The sequence below is a fragment of the Nothobranchius furzeri genome, chromosome 19 (genome assembly GCF_043380555.1).
Source record: "Nothobranchius furzeri strain GRZ-AD chromosome 19, NfurGRZ-RIMD1, whole genome shotgun sequence".
NCBI classification, from domain to species: Eukaryota; Metazoa; Chordata; class Actinopteri; order Cyprinodontiformes; family Nothobranchiidae; genus Nothobranchius; species Nothobranchius furzeri.
Window position 1 is genome coordinate 12,667,393 of NC_091759.1, and position 19,699 is coordinate 12,687,091.

A 19,699-nucleotide genomic window follows, 5' to 3' on the forward strand; every position below is an offset into this window, starting at 1 on the left:
TATTGAGATGCAATGGCATGACCTTAAAAAGGCGGTTCATGCTGGAAAACCCTCAAATAAAGCTGAATTACAACAATTCTGCAAAGATGAGTGGGCCAAAATTCCTCCAGAGCGCTGTAAAAGACTCGTAGCAAGTTATCACAAATGCTTGATTGCAGTTATTGCTGCTAAGGGAGGCCCAACCTGTTATTAGGTTCAGGGGGCAATTACTTTTTCACACAGGGCAATGTAGGCTTGGATTTTGTTCTCTCCCTAAATAATAAAAACCGTCATTTCAAAACTGCATTTTGTGTTTACTTGTGTTATCTTTGACTAATGGTTAAATGTTTGTCACACAAAATGCTTCGATCTTAAAACAAACATGCAAAAGAATAAATGAGGAAGGGGCAAATAGTTTTGCACACCACTGTACGTGTGTGTGTGTGTGTGTGTTTTGCATAGCTTTCTTTCCAAACCAACCCTGCTTAAGGCAACACAGATGATGTCCTTTCCAACAATTGGTGCAGAATTTTCTAAATAAAAGGTTGGTGCATGTTGTAGAGAAAGTCCATAATTTTAGGAAAATTTTAGAAAATGGTACAGTTTTAGTTGCAGCTCTCAAAGCTGCAGGTTATTTTCTAATTTGCTTTAGACGAATGCTCCATCGCTATGGCGACAGATGTGGTCTGAAGTTGCGTGGCCGAATCATCATGGTAACAGCCTTCAGAGAGTAGAAGTCAGAATCCTTCCAAGAAAACCAGACGATTCCATCTGGCCCCAGCAGGTTGTTAGCCTTCAGGGAGTAGCGGCCACCCTAATGGAGACACAATTTCAGTATTATTTCATGTTTTGTTTTCTAATTGTTTCTGTGTTCATAATTAGAATGATCTAATCCACCTGAGCCTGCTTACAGTACATTAAAACAAGTTGCTATATCTAAATTATTTACATCTTAAAGAAAATTAGAACAAAACAAAGTAACTACTTGAACAAAATACAATAAAAATAAGAAATTAGTACATTATTCCAATATTTCTTCTCCACACTTTCATTTCTTGTGGTATGTTTTAATTTAAAATAGCAAAACTTGATTAAAATGTGCAATCAACACCACACAGCTTTACAGAGTATTCTCCCACAGGTGATCAGTCAGGTTTACCTTGTAGTAGACTCCATTAAGGTTGGCATAGAAACACTGGTGGAACCACCAGCCCGAGTGGCTGATCTCAGCACAGATGTTTCCCGTGTCAGGTGTGCTGAAACGGTGTTGGTCATGATACCAGCCGAAGGAATCCTCCACTGTCCCACTAAAACCAGCCACATGGAGCCGATACTGGTTCTCTTCACCGTCTATCCTGGAGTAGAGACAAAGATATCCTAATCAATAGCTTCATTCCTATTTCTATTTAATTAAATTCAAGTACAATGTAAAACTTAAAATCTGTTCTGCAGCCAGCCACTAGGAGGCATTTCAGATTTGTTAGGGTTTGACAACATCCTTATCTCAGTCTTGTTATTGTCATTAGTTATTAAGCATGTTGATGTTTCTACCTGAAGGACTGATACAGGGCGTGTCTGTGGGCGTGGCTCCAGTCCTGCATATCTACACGAAGGCTGTAGTGACCCTGGTTGGACAGCTGGTGAAGCTTTTGGTTACCCAGCCAGTGTTCTCCTCGTTGTTCACCGAAGCCATCCCGATATTCTAACCAGGCGCGGTTAAAGCTCACCGACCCGTCTCGCCGTCGCTGAAATACCGTCCAGCCTCCGCCTGGTGCAAACACGTAATGGATATATTTCATCAGGTTTTTACTTTGATTAAACATATCAAAGTGGACTTATTCAGGCTCATGTGAGTGTTGGTTGGTCCGGTGTTTTGGGAAAATACAATCCATTCATTCATCTGTTTTCTTCTGTTCTACTTCAAGCTCTACGGCAGACAGGAACCTCCCATGGAGCAGAAGGGCTAAAGCTCTGACTGTTTTTGTGCATGTATGTGTATTTGGGGTCCCCCAGACCACAAGGGGGCAGCACACTTCCTAGTTACACAGCAACCTTTTTACAAACCACACATATGCTAATTTCACAAACCCAAACATTCCTCAGTCAGGCAAGAAGTCTGGCAAAACCTCTCGAGATCAAACATAATGAAGTAAACAAACATGGAGAAGGTACCATGCTTTCAGACTGGCCACACACCATACTCAGCAGGCAACACACTTCATAGCCCATATTTAGAATTCGAGTGGTCCTGACATCCATCTCAGCAGACCAGAGCACTCGTACTGCACCACACACAGTAGGAAAATCTGATATAATTATTCTTTATAGCATGAGGAGAATCAGACGCATCATTAAGACTGTTGAAAGTGGGAATCGGGTAAAAAAAAACATGTTTTTGCCTTGTGAACTGGGCCTAAACTTTAAAAGGTTCCCTTTTGCATTAATGTGCAGAGAAAAATAAATCTTTAAGCAACGAAAACCAGTCTTCATCAGATCTTCTTGAAAACTGAAAAGTATTTAAACCCATTCCCGTGATTCTGAACTGTGTGCTTCTTACCATCTGTTTCCATGTCACAGTACACTGGGAAAGTGTTGCTTGGTGACATGACGATGGTGTAAACCCCAGAGCGACGGACACCGTTGTGATACAAAGACGCACAATCTGATGGACAGTGAGACACGTACTGTCCGCCTGAGGGACACCGGTACATAGAGAGAAAGAAAAACTCTTAACATAATTCATCTGAATCCTTTAGCTGACTGGCTGCTTTTGCTCAGCCTGACTTTTACCAACAAAACTCTAAAAAAGCATGTCTGTGAAACCCTTAAAATGAACACACACCATGAAACCCACAACTCACCACGATGGTTGGTGCATGTGTACCTGGTGGCAAGGTGTCTCTCATGCTGAGTGGGGGTGCTGCTCCAATCACACTGATCGTGCAGCCGGTGTTTCGGTTCGTGTGCTGCATGGAAGCTGACAGGTTGCGGAGCTGCGACTGCAGTTCGTACAGCACTGCTACGTGCACGTGGAGCAGCGTGTCCACCTCAGCATGACGCAGCTCCAGAAAATGCAAGCGCTGGCTGAGGGTTGAGTTTAATCTGAAACTGTCTTCAGCCTGTGGAACATAAGCAGCAGTAAGGTGGTTCTGGTCTACTGATGTTGCACAATGATACAGCGACAAAAAGGGCTGTTATGTGTCAATTGTAAGGTAATAAACACAAAATAGGCTAATTTATGCTAATAAAATCATAATTAGATTGTTCTAATTAAATCTAACATTGTTAGACATTTAATGAAACAAAACAATTGAAGTCTTCTAACTTATTTTAGTCAAGACAAGCCCGGAAGTATCCTCCATGCGTCAGGCAGACTTAAGGATGTAAGTACCCTGACTAAAAGGTCCTCAACTAATCCTGTTAAAATTCAGGGTTAAGGAGGGCTTAAAGGGTGTCAAGACGGGGAGATAAAGTTAGACAGAGCTTTGCAAACACACAGGCAGGTAAACAAAGAGAGACAAACAAAAGGAGCAATTCTGTGATGTCTTTTTTCTCACGTTTGAATGAATGCAACGAAGAAGAATGAACAAAATTCTGTGTTTCTGATTTCTTCTTAAATGAAAAATCCTAAAGTCCTAAACACGATACGATGTTTGTGTGTGTATTTGCGCACGTGTGCGAGCCAACTTAACCTCTTACTTTGCATACAGATCCAAAATATGAATTATAGGCCCTTGAAATTTCATTCTACGCATTTATAGGCAAATGTCTCATAGTAAATAATGAGAATTCATTGTTAGGGTGTGGATGATTTGCCCAGAAGTCTTTTTTAACCTTAAACAAATCAATACACCCTTTTGACTCATCTACAAAGACAATACATGTCAACTTAATGAATTTGAAAACCCATCAAGTATAAAAGTTGTCCCTTATTGACACATTTGCTGCTTTTAATTAGAGAACACCTTTATTTTTCATCACCCTTGGGGAGTTAGTTTCTATCTCAGGCTCTCATTAGGTACACCCTAGACTGGTTGCCAGTCTATCAAAGGGGTTGCATACTAGCAACTAATCATTTATGCTCACACCAGGTCAATTTAGGGTCATCTAACCAATAACGGATGTTTTTAGACTGGGGGAGGAAACCAGAGTACCCAGAGGAAACCACCACCAGCACAAGGAGAACATGCAAACTCAAATATAAAAGGTCCTAGCTGGGAAACGAACCTAAAATCTCTTGCCATGAGGCAACTTGTTCATAGTGAGGGAATTAGTTCTGAAAGCATGGTCATTGTGCAGTTTAGGCTATTTTCATGTTGAGTTGAGTTATTTTGTACAGTTACATTCTGGTTAGCAGTCAGGTGCCGTGATATCTCTGGTGTGTGTTTACCAGCTATCAGATGAGACATTATGGGACAATACGGCCATAGAACTACTCTCACTTAACAGATCGCTGTCATCCAGCATTTCACCATCGTTGTTGTCAGCTGTGTCATTGATTAAAAGAAGCTCCATCACATCTGAATATGTACTATCTCACTAAAATCAGGACACTCCTCACTTAATCAACATGTTTAATACATGGGCAAGTTTGATGTGGAGAAACTTGGCTGACCTGCTGACTTCAACATGATAGAACACCAGTCTCCATGCCTCCATTACCCTCTATGTTTTAAACATTTCTCCAACACACCTGATTTAAATCAATGGCAGAATTCCCAGCTTTTTGCATTAGATCATGGTATAGAGGTAATTGGACCATTGCATCAGGTGTGTTGAAAGAGGGAGACAACCAAAACACTCATGATAGTGGCCCTTAGGACCATGATTGGGTATCGCTGTTATAGAATACCTTATGGATGAATTAGAGTGGAGAATGTGAACCAGGTCTCTTTGTCTATGCTGACCTTTAACCCTCTGGAGGCAGGCGTTGCAGATTTGCAACAGTTAAAACCTACCTACCTGATTACTCCACATATGTATTTCATGAGCATTTTTTAACTCAGAAGTACCCCTGAAGGACGTAGTTGTTCGTCCTTTTATCAAAACTTATTTTGAGCCTGAGAGGGTTAAAATGTGCCCCTGGAAGAATGATCAAAGAGTCCCCTGAACACACAGACCTCGTGAAGAGCCTTCTTAGAAGATTTAAATCTGTATAACTGCAAATGGTCAACCAACTCCATATTAACCCTCTGATGCATGAATTATGAAATCTTGAACCATGATTTTTTAAACAATTTTTTTCATTCATCTTTAGGTGTGAATGAAACAAATTTCAACAAATATTTTTTGTACCATTTTGTTAATTTACAAATACTTTATTACATGTCCATCTCAGTGGGCAGCGTGCATTCTGAACATGAAATATGGTGGCTTGACTTACTGAAATCCAAATGGAGGGGCTCACATGCAATAAAGTCTTCAACAGCTGTGCTTAATAGCAAAAATAAAGAAATAACAATTTTGAGTACCTGTCCACTGTAGTGACCATTATGCATCAAAGGGTTAAACCCTATGACTTAAAGTGACAATGTGTAGTTTTTACAATTAATCTCTAGAAATATCCACTGAAATTTTGTTGTAAATAAATTAAAATATACCCAGTTGTTGAAAAATATTGGTGGTTTCATAATATGTAATGATAAAAATTGGGTCTAAAATACATGGGAGCGGATCTAAGTTTCTGGGTAACGCCATGTTGGATGCCATGTTTCCTTCTACGGAAGCCCGTGTGGACAGAACGCATTTACCGATTTGTAACAAATGGTTACAAAACTTTCAGTATTTATAAACGTTGTTCTGTTACACATTTACCTCTTCACTCGTTGCCGGTGATGAAAGAGAATCTGATGTTCTTGTTATTCAGCTGGAGGTTGCACTCCCAGGGATTTTTGACCCTAATGGCCATCTGTTGGTAAGGTTGTACTTGAACACAAAAATAATGCTTGCTTGCAATGATTTAGGTATCTACTGCCCCCTATCGCCAAGGAAAATACACACTGTCACTTTAAGAAAAGAACACAATTACAGTTCATGTAGGTGTAAAGGCTGGTGCACTGATGACTTTGGTAACAAAGGACTATTGCCAAGAAATGTCTTGTTTTGGACTAGTGACACTGTCTATGATGTCCCCTGCCTCTTGTCAGATAACTTCAGGAGACAGGACCCAATTCACTGCAATGCTACTAGGAATTAAGCAGTTTAAAATGATGAATGAATGAATGAAACAAACAAACCACCATGTTGCATCCAGTCTACCTGCATCTCCAAGACCTTGACCCGATGCCGATGATTCCGTAGCTCCTCCTGCAGCTCGGACATTGTCTCCCTCAGCTCCTCCAGCTGATCTTTCCTGTTCTGGTTCTCGTGAAGCCAAAAGGAGATCTCATCATTGCAGCGAAACATATCCGGGCAACGATGTTCTGTTGTTCCTACAGGAGGCAGCTTCGCCATCAGTTGGCACTGACCATTGGGCATGAGTTTGCTGCGGTACTCGCCACATTGTGCTGAATTGCCACTGGTTTGGTTCAAAGTCTGGTTGGTGACATCACCAATACCAATGGTGTCACTGCGAATCACCACTGGAGCGTCAGGGGTCAGGTCCGAGTAAGACTCTATTACTGAGGAAGAGGGATGCCAATCAGCATCCTCGTAGGTTCCCATGGCGATGTCAGGCACATTCCAGTTGGATTCCATTTGCATATCTGCTGCATCCCTGCGTGAACGGGTTTTCATGTCTTGTTCATCTTCTTGTTTTTCTGTAAGAGTGTCAGTGCGACCATCCTGCTGGACGTCATGGTTTTTGCCTGAACCCAGAACATTGGCACTGACAAATTGGAAAGACCAGCCAGTGAGTAAAGCAAATGTTAGCAACGCTGTTTCCAACTTCATCTTAAAAGTGTAGAAGGTTTATCTCCCTGGTCAGTGCTGATGCTGGTAATGATCCACAACAAATTCAAGTCAGATTTAACTGGATCAGCATTAGAGGGCAACATCATAGCAACATGATCTGTCAAATCACGTGCTTCAGAGTGGTCTTCTATCCAAAGGCATGTATCAGCCTGCTTTTGTCTTGGTTCTTCAGTCATAACAATGTGGGAATAATGATTATTTTAAAGTCTTCTTTCACAGATCATGTCATTAATTTTACAAATTACAGTCAAATATACAACAAAGCAGGTTGTGTTTTGGAGCTGACCCTTCACCAAAAGCAGTTGTAGCTTCCGCAGTCAAATCCACCACTTGGTCATGATATCCAGTTTTAAATGATCAAAAATAAAAAAGAAAAGAAAAGAAAAGTTAATGACAAAAATAAATAATATTAATCCTGATTTTACAGAGCAAAACAGAAACCTAAAACTAGAAATAAGCAAGAATTTTGATGTTTAATTTGTTTCTTAATTATTTTCTCTATTAAATTAGCAAAATCCTACCTGTGTCCATGTTCCAGATATGAACTCACCTCAGTGGAAAAGTCTGTCCACCTGTGAGTGTGGGTGTGGGTGTGGATGTGTGGGTGTGTGGGTTCAACACAGGGTATGACATCTTATCCAGATAATCTGCTAAAGAGATTGGCAGCCTTGGCAGGTAGTGAATCACAATGACCATCACAGTAATCTGATTACTAGTTACAGGAACTGCATTACCAAAAACAAGCCAATAAAAACAGCATGTACACACACACACACACACACACACACACACACACACACACACACACACACACACACACACACACACACACACACACACACACACACACACACACACACACACACACACACACACTCACACACACACACACACTGTCTGTGATTATGTAAAAATCACTTTTTGGAGCAGATTTCTTTTGTTGCTTTACTTTTTTTTCATCTATCTTATTAGTAAAAATATATTTTTATGTGATTAGTTAATATATATAATTAGCTGTAATTGTCATTGCAATTGTGACATAAACTACTGTGTTTCATCTTACATTAAAAGTAAAAACATTTCATTTTATTTTGTACAAATGAGCATATTGAACATTGTAGTGAAATAAATCATTAAAAATCTGAGCAGAATGAAACATTTATTGTTATATATTTTTAAACTGCACCTGATTAGTTCATCTGAGTCAAACAAACATTTTATTTCAGATCCCCATTATCTCCTTATTTCCTCCCTGGCTATACTAAAGAGCTGTGTCTCAGTAATGGTCTGAATGGAAGTTCAAGGTTTCCCTCTGCTCACTAATGGGTTTATATTTACCTGGACCAGCTCTTGTTGTTCCATTAGAGAAAGGAAAAACTCCAACTTTTCAATTACCACTGAAATAAATGACAGCACTGACTTTAGAAACTTTAGAAAACATCAAATGGAAATTTGAAATATGACCATGGCCAAAGGTTTACGGATTAAAATTCACAAATATTACTGATTAAGTGTTTTTAAAAAGTATTTACTGTAAAGAGTTTTGACAAATTCCAATCTGGTTTTTGGAGGAAGCATTCAACAGAAACAGCTTTGCTTAAAGTTTCCAGTGACATCATGATGGCTGCAGACTATAAGGAATTCATACTGTTAGTATCGTTAGATCTTTCTGCAGCTTTTGACACTGTTGATTACAGCACCTTAATTGACAGACGTTGCGACTCAGTCGGGATCGCTGGAACTGTTCTAGACTGGTTTAGATTGTACCTTTTTAACAGAAGTTAGTGTCTGTCTGAACCAAATCATGTCAGATTCTACCGATCTGTTTTGTGGGGTACCCCAAGACTCTGTTCTGGATCCACTGTTTTTTCTACTGTACATACAGCCTTCAATGTAGTAAGCTGATCTGTAACAACCTTTTCCAGTAATAAATAAACTAGGACCCTCCCTGCACCCCCCCCCCCCCACACACACACACACACTCTACTGCACACTCCATGTTTGCTTCCCTCTTTCATTTATTATTATAATTATTCATTAAGCTGCCTAACTGCCACATAGGATTGACTGGATAGTGTTGTTAGCCTCAAGCAGGTGCGCAGATAGGGTGGGGGACGGGGGGGATCTGTCCCCCCCAGATTCAGATCGACCCCGATCCGGCCCCCGCACTAAGGCCAGAAAGAAAACAAAATCGGAGGTTTAGCGCTTGAAGCTCCTTTTTCCAATTACACTGAATGCAGCATGACATAAACAAACACCGACTCCAGAGGCGCCAAAGTGGTTGCTGCTAGGGTGCAGGGTGAAGCGAAAAAGGCAACGATTACTGCGTATTTAAAAAAGACCAATAGTGTAAGTAGGCGGGACCGATCTGTCTGTTTATGCATGTTGGTTCTAGATTCAGTACATTGTTGTCAGTGTTGGGACTTACTCGTTATAAGCACCAACGCCTCATTGCTGACTTTAACAAGTACTCATCTACAAATATGATCCCTCATGAAGTTACTACTTTACACCAGAAGATAGTGGAGATGTGTAACCTTCAGGCTGAGCAAAGTTTGGGAGTTTTTAGAGTTTGAAAATCGCCTCCCGCCGAGAGGCTCCCAGTCGGGGAGAGGAGGAGATGCGCGCAGCATGAAGAACGCAAATATTAGATAAAACGTATAATAGCCGGCAGGTCTGGTCTTTGTTGACTGAACACTTTGTCTGGTAATGACTGACTCTGATTATGAAGCAGAATATTGACTCTGATGAAGAAATTCACTCATCCAGCCGGGAAGATTGACGCTGCTGCAGCATCAGACAGCTGGTGCTGCACGAGAGGTGTGTGGAGTTTACAAGCTCCAAACGTTGGGTTTGGTGTTGGTTTAACCTTCTCTGGGACGTGATGTATGTAGAAATGATGGTAAAAACACCGCTAACGTGACAGACAATGTAAAAAAAAAAAGCCGTAAAAACGAGGCAGATGATGCGTTAAGTATTGAAGTCAAGTGTGCCACATAATCATAAAAAAAGTAAAATATTAAATTTAAAAAGAGATTTATATATTTAAATATAAATAAAAAATTTCCAAATATAATGAAAAATTCTAACTAACGTAACAATAAGAAGGAACATCTGTTGGTCAGGCTGAAAAGTTTAGGAACCACTGCTCTAAGTGATAAGTGAATATTGTTTATTAAATATATTTTATGTGCAGTTTTTTAGGGCTTTTATGTTTTCTGTAAAGATTGGTATGCTGAAAATCCTTTAATGTTATGCATAAAGCATGAGGTTTTGGTTAGTAATCGATTGGGAGAACAACAAATGACTGATTTGGATATTGTTGATCAGGCAGAGCTTTGTTGCCAGCGTTCCATTGCACAATGGCTTCAAACACGTATATAAAAGTGTTAGTTTTTTCATAAACCATTGGAGGAAATTACACAAACTCACTGTGCTCTAGTTAAGGCTCTTGCAATGGTTTGTGAATGTGTACATAGAGGTGTGAATCTTCATTTGTCTCCCGATTCGATTCGATTACGATTATTGGGTAAACAATTCAATTCGATTCGATATCCCGATGCATCCCGATTATTTCATATTGATTTGTTTTCATCGATAAATAGAAGATGTCAGATAATTGCTTTTTATTTTTATTTTTAATTTGGATCAAAAACCGTAAGTGACACAACCTGCCGTCCCTCAAAATCTCTCCATCCACAACAGTTAAGGATGAAACATTTTAAACTTTAAGAAGATTTAACAAAGTAAAACATCTGTTTCCTCGTTCAACACCACGCCTCAGGCTGAGAAAAACACGCTTTGCAAAAACTCACAAAATCTAAAAAAGTACTGAAAACCTACAGGACACATAATGTAATAATAAAATATATAATGGGTTCATATAGGAGTGTTTAATGTCTCTGAGCAGCATTAGAGTCAAATATTTATGCCACAGTTGAAGGGTGTCAGAAATAACACCAAATGAAATGTTTGATTTAGTTTGTTATTTTATTTGAACCCAGTGGTTCATTTCTGAAATGTTGGAGAATGAATCAAGTTCTGTTTGATGCAGAAAATAAAATAACATAAACCAAATTCTACACTTCCAATAATATTTAAGACGTGTGTTTTATTCTTCCTGATAATAACACCAGCAGAAGGCTGTGGGCTGGATTAGGATTAAATTACCCAGCTGATGGATCTCCTTCACTAACCAGCTAACTACAAACCTTTCCACTAACCTGTCCTGTGGGACCCTCATGTCCATGCTGTCTCTGGAGGAGCAGATAGGAGACAAGTCTCCTGTAACTTAAAATGAACCAAAGCTTCCTCCCAGTTTTTCTTTAAGCTGAATTTAACATCAGTTTATCATCATGAAACAAAAGAATAACGTGGAACAAGAACTTATATCTTCTATTTCTCTCTCCTTTTAACTTCTCCGTGTCCCTAAATAAAAGATGATTACGCTGCAGCCGCCGTCACTCTCCCCTGCCACCTCCCCAAGACCCGATCTCCCAACATCACAACACTCGGTCTGACTGAGCGCTTCGAGTTGAAATAATAATAAAGAAAATAATAATGCATGTTTGGAGGAGCGTCCACAGATCCTCTCTCGTGTGTGAACAGACAATGTTTCTCTCTCTCTCAGTTACTGTGAGAGCGAGCCACACGACAACCCGCTCAATTAACTTCATTCACGGCCCAAATCCAACAGAAGCGGTCGGACTTATTCGGTTCCGGTTCGGTCTCAGGTTACAACTCTAGCGCTCGGCCCTGTAGTACCACATTAAGGCAGAACCACTTGGTAAATGTGGAGGACGCTCACTCTGACAGATTTGGATGCTGCGCCGGTGCCGCCATTAAAAAACAAAACTACATTCCACTCTAATCGATTATGGCGTACTCTTCTACGATGCAGAATCGTTTATGTCCGCATCCCGATGCATCGATTATTTGATTATTTTCCTCAGCTCTAACGTGTGTGAGTGTGTGTGTGTGTGTGTGTGTGTGTGTGTGTGTGTGTGTGTGTGTGTGTGTGTGTGTGTGTGTGTGTGTGTTTGGGGGAGGATACATTGGAACTTTGTCCCCCCGGTTTGAAAATCCTATCTGTGCCCCTGGCCTCAAGGCCAACCTGCAGGCTGGATTATCATCGCCCGTAAGTCGTTTTGGAGAAAACATCTGCTAAATACATAAACATAATTAGTTCTAATTATATTAAATGAATTAAAATATGTCAACATTGGACTCAATGAATCCAAAGTCAAAAACATAATAAAACATACATAAGTACTGCTGATGCACAGGTGATTATTTTGTTAAAAGTCATAACTGGTACCTTTATGTGGGTCTTGAATACTAATTTAATTAATAATTGTACCTTAAATTGAGCTTCTTAATAAGTCACAGCATCGTTAACATGAAAAGTTCTAGTTTGCGCAAGTTTTACCACTAGGATTTATTTATTTTACATAACTGAATTATGTCCGGCCCTGAAAGTTTATTTTTGTTTAGAATGACTGGTGATGATGATGACGATGATGATGATGATGGTAATGATCATGGTGATGATGATGATGACGATGGGTGGAAAAAGCAAACAGAAGCATTTAATTGATTGTCCATTAAGAAGAAACTCATTCATGTTTATTGGTATGAATGAAGAAGACGGGGAGAGGCCGTGATGTCATCAAAGGTTTGTGTGTCCTTGGCTGAAAGGGTATAAAGTCGAAGATCGATTGGAGGGACAGAAGGAGAGACGACAGGAATCTGTTGGAAGAAAAAACGAAAAGAAAAAGAGGACAAAAGGACGCAAAACAGAAGGTGAATATTGCCATAATTCTTTTATTTAGAGTTATTATTATTATTATTATTATTATTGTCATGCTTTAAGCTTAAAAACAACATTCTAAGGATATTTGTGATAGAAATGATTTTAAAAATCAAAACAGCTGACAGTAACTTTTTTCATGATCTTGGTTCTTTTCACTGCTAATGAACTATTTTGCTCAAATATGAAAATGTATATTTCTTTCTTTCAGGAATTAATGGGATTGGTTGTTATTTTAATCAGGATTTTAAAGCTTTAAAATAGCTTAAAATTGAAATTACAAGTATTTCGTCACCATTGGGTCATCTTACTGTCAGTTTTTATGAAATGTCTTTCTGCCATAGGAACAATGCTATAAACTAACCCTTTAATTTACACACTATGCAAAAAGTAATGAAAACTTTTATTTCATTATTTGGCATTTTTTGGTAATAACAATAATAATAATAATTTTTTATGCAAACATATTTTTTTTAGATTGATTTTAGTTTAGACTTTTTCTTAAGCTCAGTACACACTTAAATCTAATATGATATAAAGTAGGTGATCACTGATCAGACGGTCATAATTAAGAGTTATAAATACCCCCCCCCCCCCCAAAAAAACCCAACAACAAATGTATCCTTGAAGTTTGTGCAACAATAGCCTTTTATTCTCTAAATATGCAGCAGAACACAGGAGGATGCATCCTGTGTTGCTATTGGTGGCTTCAGCCGTGGTGGGCGTGGTCAGAGGAGCACATGGCCACTGCTGGGATCTTCCCAGTTGTCAGGAGCTCAACTCTGAGAGCAGCATGATGGTAAACCTGCGCACACACACACACACACACACACACACACACACACACACACACACACACACACACACACACACACACACACACACACACACACACACACACACACACACACACACACCGAGTTAAATTGTTGCAATTTTCATGTGACAACTATATTTGCACCTCTTTTATTTGGGCACAGATCCAGCTGGGACACTATACAGATGTGGTAACATCATTATAATATGTCTTTTATAGGTCATGACACTCAAACAATCTCAGAAAATTCATGTTTTAGGGTAACTGCAACTGTCATTTCTTTATCTTTGCTTCTATGGGGTAAGCTAAAGAAGTTGAAGTAGAGCTGAACGTCAAAGCTTCTTTGTGGCTTGTACAGTAAGAACAAAAGTCTTTACTGACCATATGTAGAAAAATTTAACAGCAACAAAGAAAGAATCCAGGTTTCTGACTCAAAGAAAATATGTGGTATTCTATCAATAAAACATCTATTTTATTATGTCGAGTTTGTTATGTTAAAAAAAACTGACCTGATTTTAATTTAAACTAATTTGACTGAACCAAAGTGGGTATATGGGTTTATGCATGCAACATTTTCATATTGTAAACTATTTTCTTGAGCCAGTATGTGCTAAAATGACCCATTACAGGATTAATAATATGTCACTTAGACCCCTGCTGACCTATGAGGCAAGGATATTGCAATTGCAACTTAAGAGTGCTGGTCCGGCCCCTGTTGGAAAACACAAGCGGAGCTAACGCGCCGCGTGTTTCAGTCTGCTTCCAGCATGTCTTCTGCATGTTTTAGATTGTGAACACAGCTAATTTGTTTGATTTAGTGACAAATCGTTTCTGTAGAAAATAATGAAGGCTGAGGAGACATTTCAGATTTAGATTAAGGTGTTTAAAAAAAAACAAAGGCACAGCAAAGAGATAAGTTTCACTTTTATTTAACAGAACACCAGGTGGTGCTAAATTCAAGCCAACATTGCCTACTAATCCTTTAAAAGGCATCACTACTGCTTCAACAATTCAGTGTTTTACATTTTGGACAGCTTAGTTTTATATATTTAATACTATGTTATATTTCAGTCATGATTATTACTATTTAACACAATTCAATGAACAGGGAAATTAGAATCTAGAGTTCACATTTAAAGCTGCATTCCAGAGTTTTCCCCCTTTCAGGATTTATGTAGGATTTTTTTAAGCAATCTTTAAAAGTGATAGACTTGCCATGTTCTGTGATATAATTTAGGCAATATGTCGATTATTTTTGGTAGGCCCACCTCTGTCCAATAGAGCCCCATGCAATTTGAATTGAAAACAACTGTAACGGAATCAAAGTGATGTAACTAACCAAAGTTGTATTTTAATACACTGTTAGTAGTTCACTTTTATAAACAGAAGAATAGGCTGTTTTTATCATCAGGGAGTTTAATTAAACACTCTGTATTGACTTTGAGACAATAAAAGAGAGAGAGATGGGATCGTTTGAGAATCTTTAATTTCTGAATTATAAATTCTAAACAATCTACCAGGACTACTCTGTGATGGATGAGAATGGATTCGGATGTTGTGTTGGTGCGTGTGTGTGTGTGTGTGGGTCTGGTTCAGATTCTCTAGGATGATGTAATCGAATCTGGTCGTCTTTGTTATGACTAGATATCACGAGGCTTATAAAGTGATGACATGAGCCGCTATTTTGCCGTGTACGTACCCAGTGGGGTCTCCCAAGTAGATCAGGAATTGCCAGGTCTGGAAACCTCGGATGTACGATGGAGCTGTCGGTGCAGCGGTCACAACGTTTCAAAACCCGTCTGGAGGGTCGGCCCGGTACGATTCAGCAGCGTCAGCAGTTGATCTTATTTTGAAAGGACGTCGTCTGGTTGTTAAACGACGAAAATCTCCCGTTTCACAGTTCTTAGTTTAAAGAAAACGCATCCGGCCAGGCTGCGCTTGTCTTTAGGATGATGGTGAATAGAACTGAAGTCAAAATGGAACTCTTAAAATGGCGTTGCCTTGTTTTATATCTCTGAATTGTTGATAAGTTTCAGTAAAGTAGATTGGACACTTGAAGTCAACACCAGATTCTCCTGCGGCAGCCGAAAGCTCTGATTGGTTGGAACAATGTGTCATGCATTTCTATGGAGATGAGGATCAGTATGTCTGCACCGTAGTCCTGGTTTCATTAAACATAATTCATGACATATTTATTTCACAGATCATTCACTTGATTATTGTTGATCAACATCTGTTTTGCTTAATAATTTTAATCACAAATAAAGTACTTTGATTAGGTAAAGCTTCTTCTTCTCCTTCGGACTCTTCTCCTGGAATGTAAACAGTCTGAGGAACAACCCGACCTTGGTTTTCTACACGGTGTTATTGTGCCCAGGGGCCAGCTGTATGGAGTTGAAAACCATGAACTTCATAACCTTACACAACTTTGCATTAGCCAATAGCGTCAGACATCCAATTAAATTAAATTAAATTAAATTAAATTAAAGTCTAAGCTGTTTGACTGCTGATTTGCTTCAGCTGGTGCTGCACAGCAATGTGCCTCTCTCCAAGGTGCTGAGAGGGAGAGCAGGAAAAAGAGCAGAGAGGCAGCGTGCATCAGCGCTGTCCAGGGTGCTGATCTCAGGAGAAATTATGGGGGCTGTAACAATATATGAATAAACAGCAAAAAGTGAGAATATCAAATGTGAAACGGTGTGTTTTAGCTCTCTTGGCTGGCTAGAGGCGTGTGCTCACAAATGAGAGGAGTTGCTTCCAGTCATAATCACAGAAGTAGGGAGAGGGGCTTAAGGTGCAATACATTTTTGCACCTCTAGGAGGTGCCATATGAGAAAAAAACACCACATTTCAGCTTTAACAATAGCATTTTCACATTTTCCAACCTTACTTTGCATCAGTTTGATGCTACGTCCTCTTCTCTAGGTAGGCAGCTTGCTTTTTCATCAGTGGATGCACAAAGCAGGGTGCAACATCTTAAGGATGAGTAAAAACCCCAAATGTTTGACTTTGACTCAGTTTTCTCTTTCCTCTGTCTTGCAGGAGTGCATCCAGCTCTGTCAGTCTGACTCACAGGACATGACCTTCATACCTGGCAATCTCCATCTTCGACCTTTTCCTTCATCAGATCCCCTTTCTCTTTTAGCTTTTTCCTCCTTACCTCAATCCAAACGCTCCTACTCAATGGAGCATTTCCGCTGGGGAAAGCCCCTTGGGAGAAAGCGCCGCCCGATCAAAATCTACACCGGGAATGGAGTGGAGGAAGAGTCGGCTGAACTTTTCCCTGGAGAAAACACAAGGAGGGAGCTCTCCGGGGAAATGACAGCTGCTGAAGATGAGGAGAAGGCAGCAAAAGAGGAGATGGAGCAGCTTTCAAACGACCTCCATGATAAAAAAGACACGCCGTACAAGATGAAGCACTTCCGCTGGGGCGGTCCCATGGTGAGCAAACGCTACGGGGGCTTCATGAAGAGCTGGGACGAGCACAGTCAGAGGCCCCTGCTCACACTCTTCAGAAACGTCATCAACAAAGATGTGCAGGAGGAGAAGAGGGAGCAGTGAGGAGTGAGGGAGGATGAGCAGGAAATGAAAACTTGTTCAGAAAGAGAATTTTTACTGGCAGACATGTTCTTTCACTATTTTATTTGGCTCTACTAGAAACCTTTTTTCTTTCCATGACAGAAAATATTGATCATTTAATTTAATTTAAGATTTACCTAATAATCATCGGACTGCCACGAGATTTGCACGGCATCATAAAAAAGTCATTTTATGAATATTGTTTTAAAGAAGTCAAAAATTTGGTTCAATTAAATATTTCAGAATTTTTCATTGTTCTTCTGAGTTGTGGCTCTGAGGATGAGGAAACAGCTAAAACTGCAACTGGTCACGGTGACAGAAATGTTGGTCATGCTTTGAATTAAAACTTTATTAACTCTGTCACAAACCAATACATTTTTTTACAGTTGTTGCTTTAATTCATTGTTTTTCAAATCACACGTTATAACTCATCTAGCCACAAGAGGGCGCTTGTTGCGCATGTTTTTTAAAGAAGCTAAACCACATTTGAAATTTTTATGTAACAAATGTGAGAAATGTGTTGATTAGCCGGAAAAAGGAAAAATCATAACCATAAACTTTAAATCGTTTTTAAATGTTTTGATTTAATGTCATTTAAAACATTCTGTCTTCTGCAGAGTTTCATTTAAAAGCAAATATTTGACCTACAAATAATATTTGCGGTCAAATATTTCTAAAGTCACTGGCATTTCTGATAAACACACTGATATTAAAGAATAACTTAATGTTTTTATATATAGTTTTGAAAGTTTTTCACTTCACAGATTTTACTTCTTGCAAAAATAAAAAAGTGTTTTGCTTTTAAACATAAAAATGGTGACAAAGACAATTCAAAACTCAGCTATTTGAATGTACAATTCACTAAAATGTTTGTGTTTTTTTGTGTGCAAACTTCTGATGTGCTCCTGCTTCCATCTTTGCTTCAGTTGTTATGAAAAAAGAAAAAGGCTTTGGAAAAAAAATGATATTTCACAATATGTACATAAAAACTGTAAAAGAAGCACAAATATACATTTATTTGCAACCACAGACATGGTGTGGATTTTTTTTGTGACAAGCACAAGCTGGAGCTGGATAAATTAGACCAAAAACAAATATGTAAATATTAATATTTAAAAATATATTTGACATCACTGAATAGAAACCAAGTGCACCAGCTATAAGCTATTACCAGTGTAAGGGTTTAACCAGTGTACTTCCTGAAGTAGTGATGCTTTTGTCTGCAGATGAAATAAGGGAATGACATATATATTAAAAATAAAGAAATATGTAATTCCCCTGAAGCACGTTCGGACATAAGTGGTTTCCTCCAACTGGTGAATTTAATGAACTTCCACACACCTTTATCCACCATGAAAACTACAGAAAACATGGACAAAACAGGCGTTAGCTCTTAAAGAAATAAAATACAAATTGTGGCTTTAATCTCAAGTGGTTCCCATAGAATAACACGCAGTCAGAAAACATACAAATATACCTCATTGGCTGTGTGCTGCCGAAAGGAATTAAACCAATGTTCTTCTTTTCCGCTTCTTCCGGCTCGTCTACCGACCAGTGTCCATGCTTATCTGCAGAGGTGGAAAGTAACGAATTACATTTACTCACATTACTGTGATTGAGTAGCTTTTTTGTATATTTATATGTTTTAAGTCGTTTTTAAAATCTGTACTTTTACTTTTACTTGAGTACGTTTTTAAAAAAGAATTGTAATTCGCTACATTTTAAATCATATCTGTTACTGAGTAAAAATAAATTGTAGGCTTAATAAATTAAAAATATTATGTGTAGCAGCATCGGGACAGAAAGAGACACCTGCATGAGCACAGCATCTAAACGGGTGGGGGGTGGGGTGGGGGGTGGTGGGGTGGGGGGGCAAACAGCCATTTTTACCGCAGTTTTGCTCGAAAACATCAGTTCAGTCCCTGTGATCCACTCGCCGTTTACCTCCTCTCTCCCTCCTCTCCTTGACGTAATTTTCACTTTAGAAGTGTGTGTGTGTGTCAGTGGGGGTGGGATGGGGTATGGGTGGGGTGGGGGGGGGGGGGGGGGGGGGTTGAATCCTTACAGTATGCTCTAATGGGAAACAGGCTTCAGCACAAACAGTTGTTTTCCGCTTGGTCCTAGAGCTCAACCAGTGACAATTTAATATAGCGTAATGTTGTTTTTGGATGGTAAAAAGTGCTGCGGTCAAAACTTGACTTTGGAAAAAGTGGGGGGGACATGTCCCCCCAAAAAAATTACGTCCATGGTTGGAACCCGCACCTTCAAGCACCGGTGTGACGTCATCACAATTCCACTCGGTTCGGTAACCAGACTCGGTTCCATGTTTGAATTGTGTTTCTCTACCGCTCTGCACGGCAGCGGCAAAATAACATTTAGCGCTCATAACAAGCAGATTCTCAGCGCTTTGCTCATAAAACAGAAGACCTGCAGGCCTCTGTGAGTTAAAACATCCTGATACTGTTCAGGTGTAAACATTGTGCTCCATCCCTGTGTTTGAACTCAGAAGATGCTTCTTGATGCCACACATATGTGATGATTTAGCTTGTTTCTTTATTTTACTCCAGAATAAGAGATTAAATTATTACAAAAGCAGTTCAATATTA

General features: G+C 39.3%; 2 protein-coding genes across 2 annotated transcripts; one reads left to right on the forward strand and one right to left on the reverse strand.

Annotated features, from left to right (window-relative positions):
* Window positions 1-646: 646 nt before the first annotated feature.
* On the reverse strand, window positions 647-6,870 carry LOC129164549 (angiopoietin-related protein 7). Its single transcript, XM_054744986.2, has 6 exons — window positions 6,238-6,870; window positions 2,864-3,098; window positions 2,537-2,671; window positions 1,531-1,747; window positions 1,139-1,334; window positions 647-793 (listed from the first exon to the last, which is right to left on the reverse strand). Exons 1-6 carry the CDS (start codon window positions 6,868-6,870, stop codon window positions 647-649), a joined length of 1,563 nt encoding a protein of 520 aa, XP_054600961.1.
* Window positions 6,871-12,122: 5,252 nt separating this feature from the next.
* LOC107394404 (pro-opiomelanocortin) lies at window positions 12,123-18,213 on the forward strand. The gene is made up of 3 exons (XM_015973326.3): window positions 12,123-12,693; window positions 13,369-13,499; window positions 16,557-18,213. The coding sequence occupies exons 2-3, from the start codon at window positions 13,383-13,385 to the stop codon at window positions 17,073-17,075; spliced, it is 636 nt and encodes a 211-aa protein (XP_015828812.1). The 5' UTR covers window positions 12,123-12,693; window positions 13,369-13,382; the 3' UTR covers window positions 17,076-18,213.
* Window positions 18,214-19,699: the final 1,486 nt, after the last annotated feature.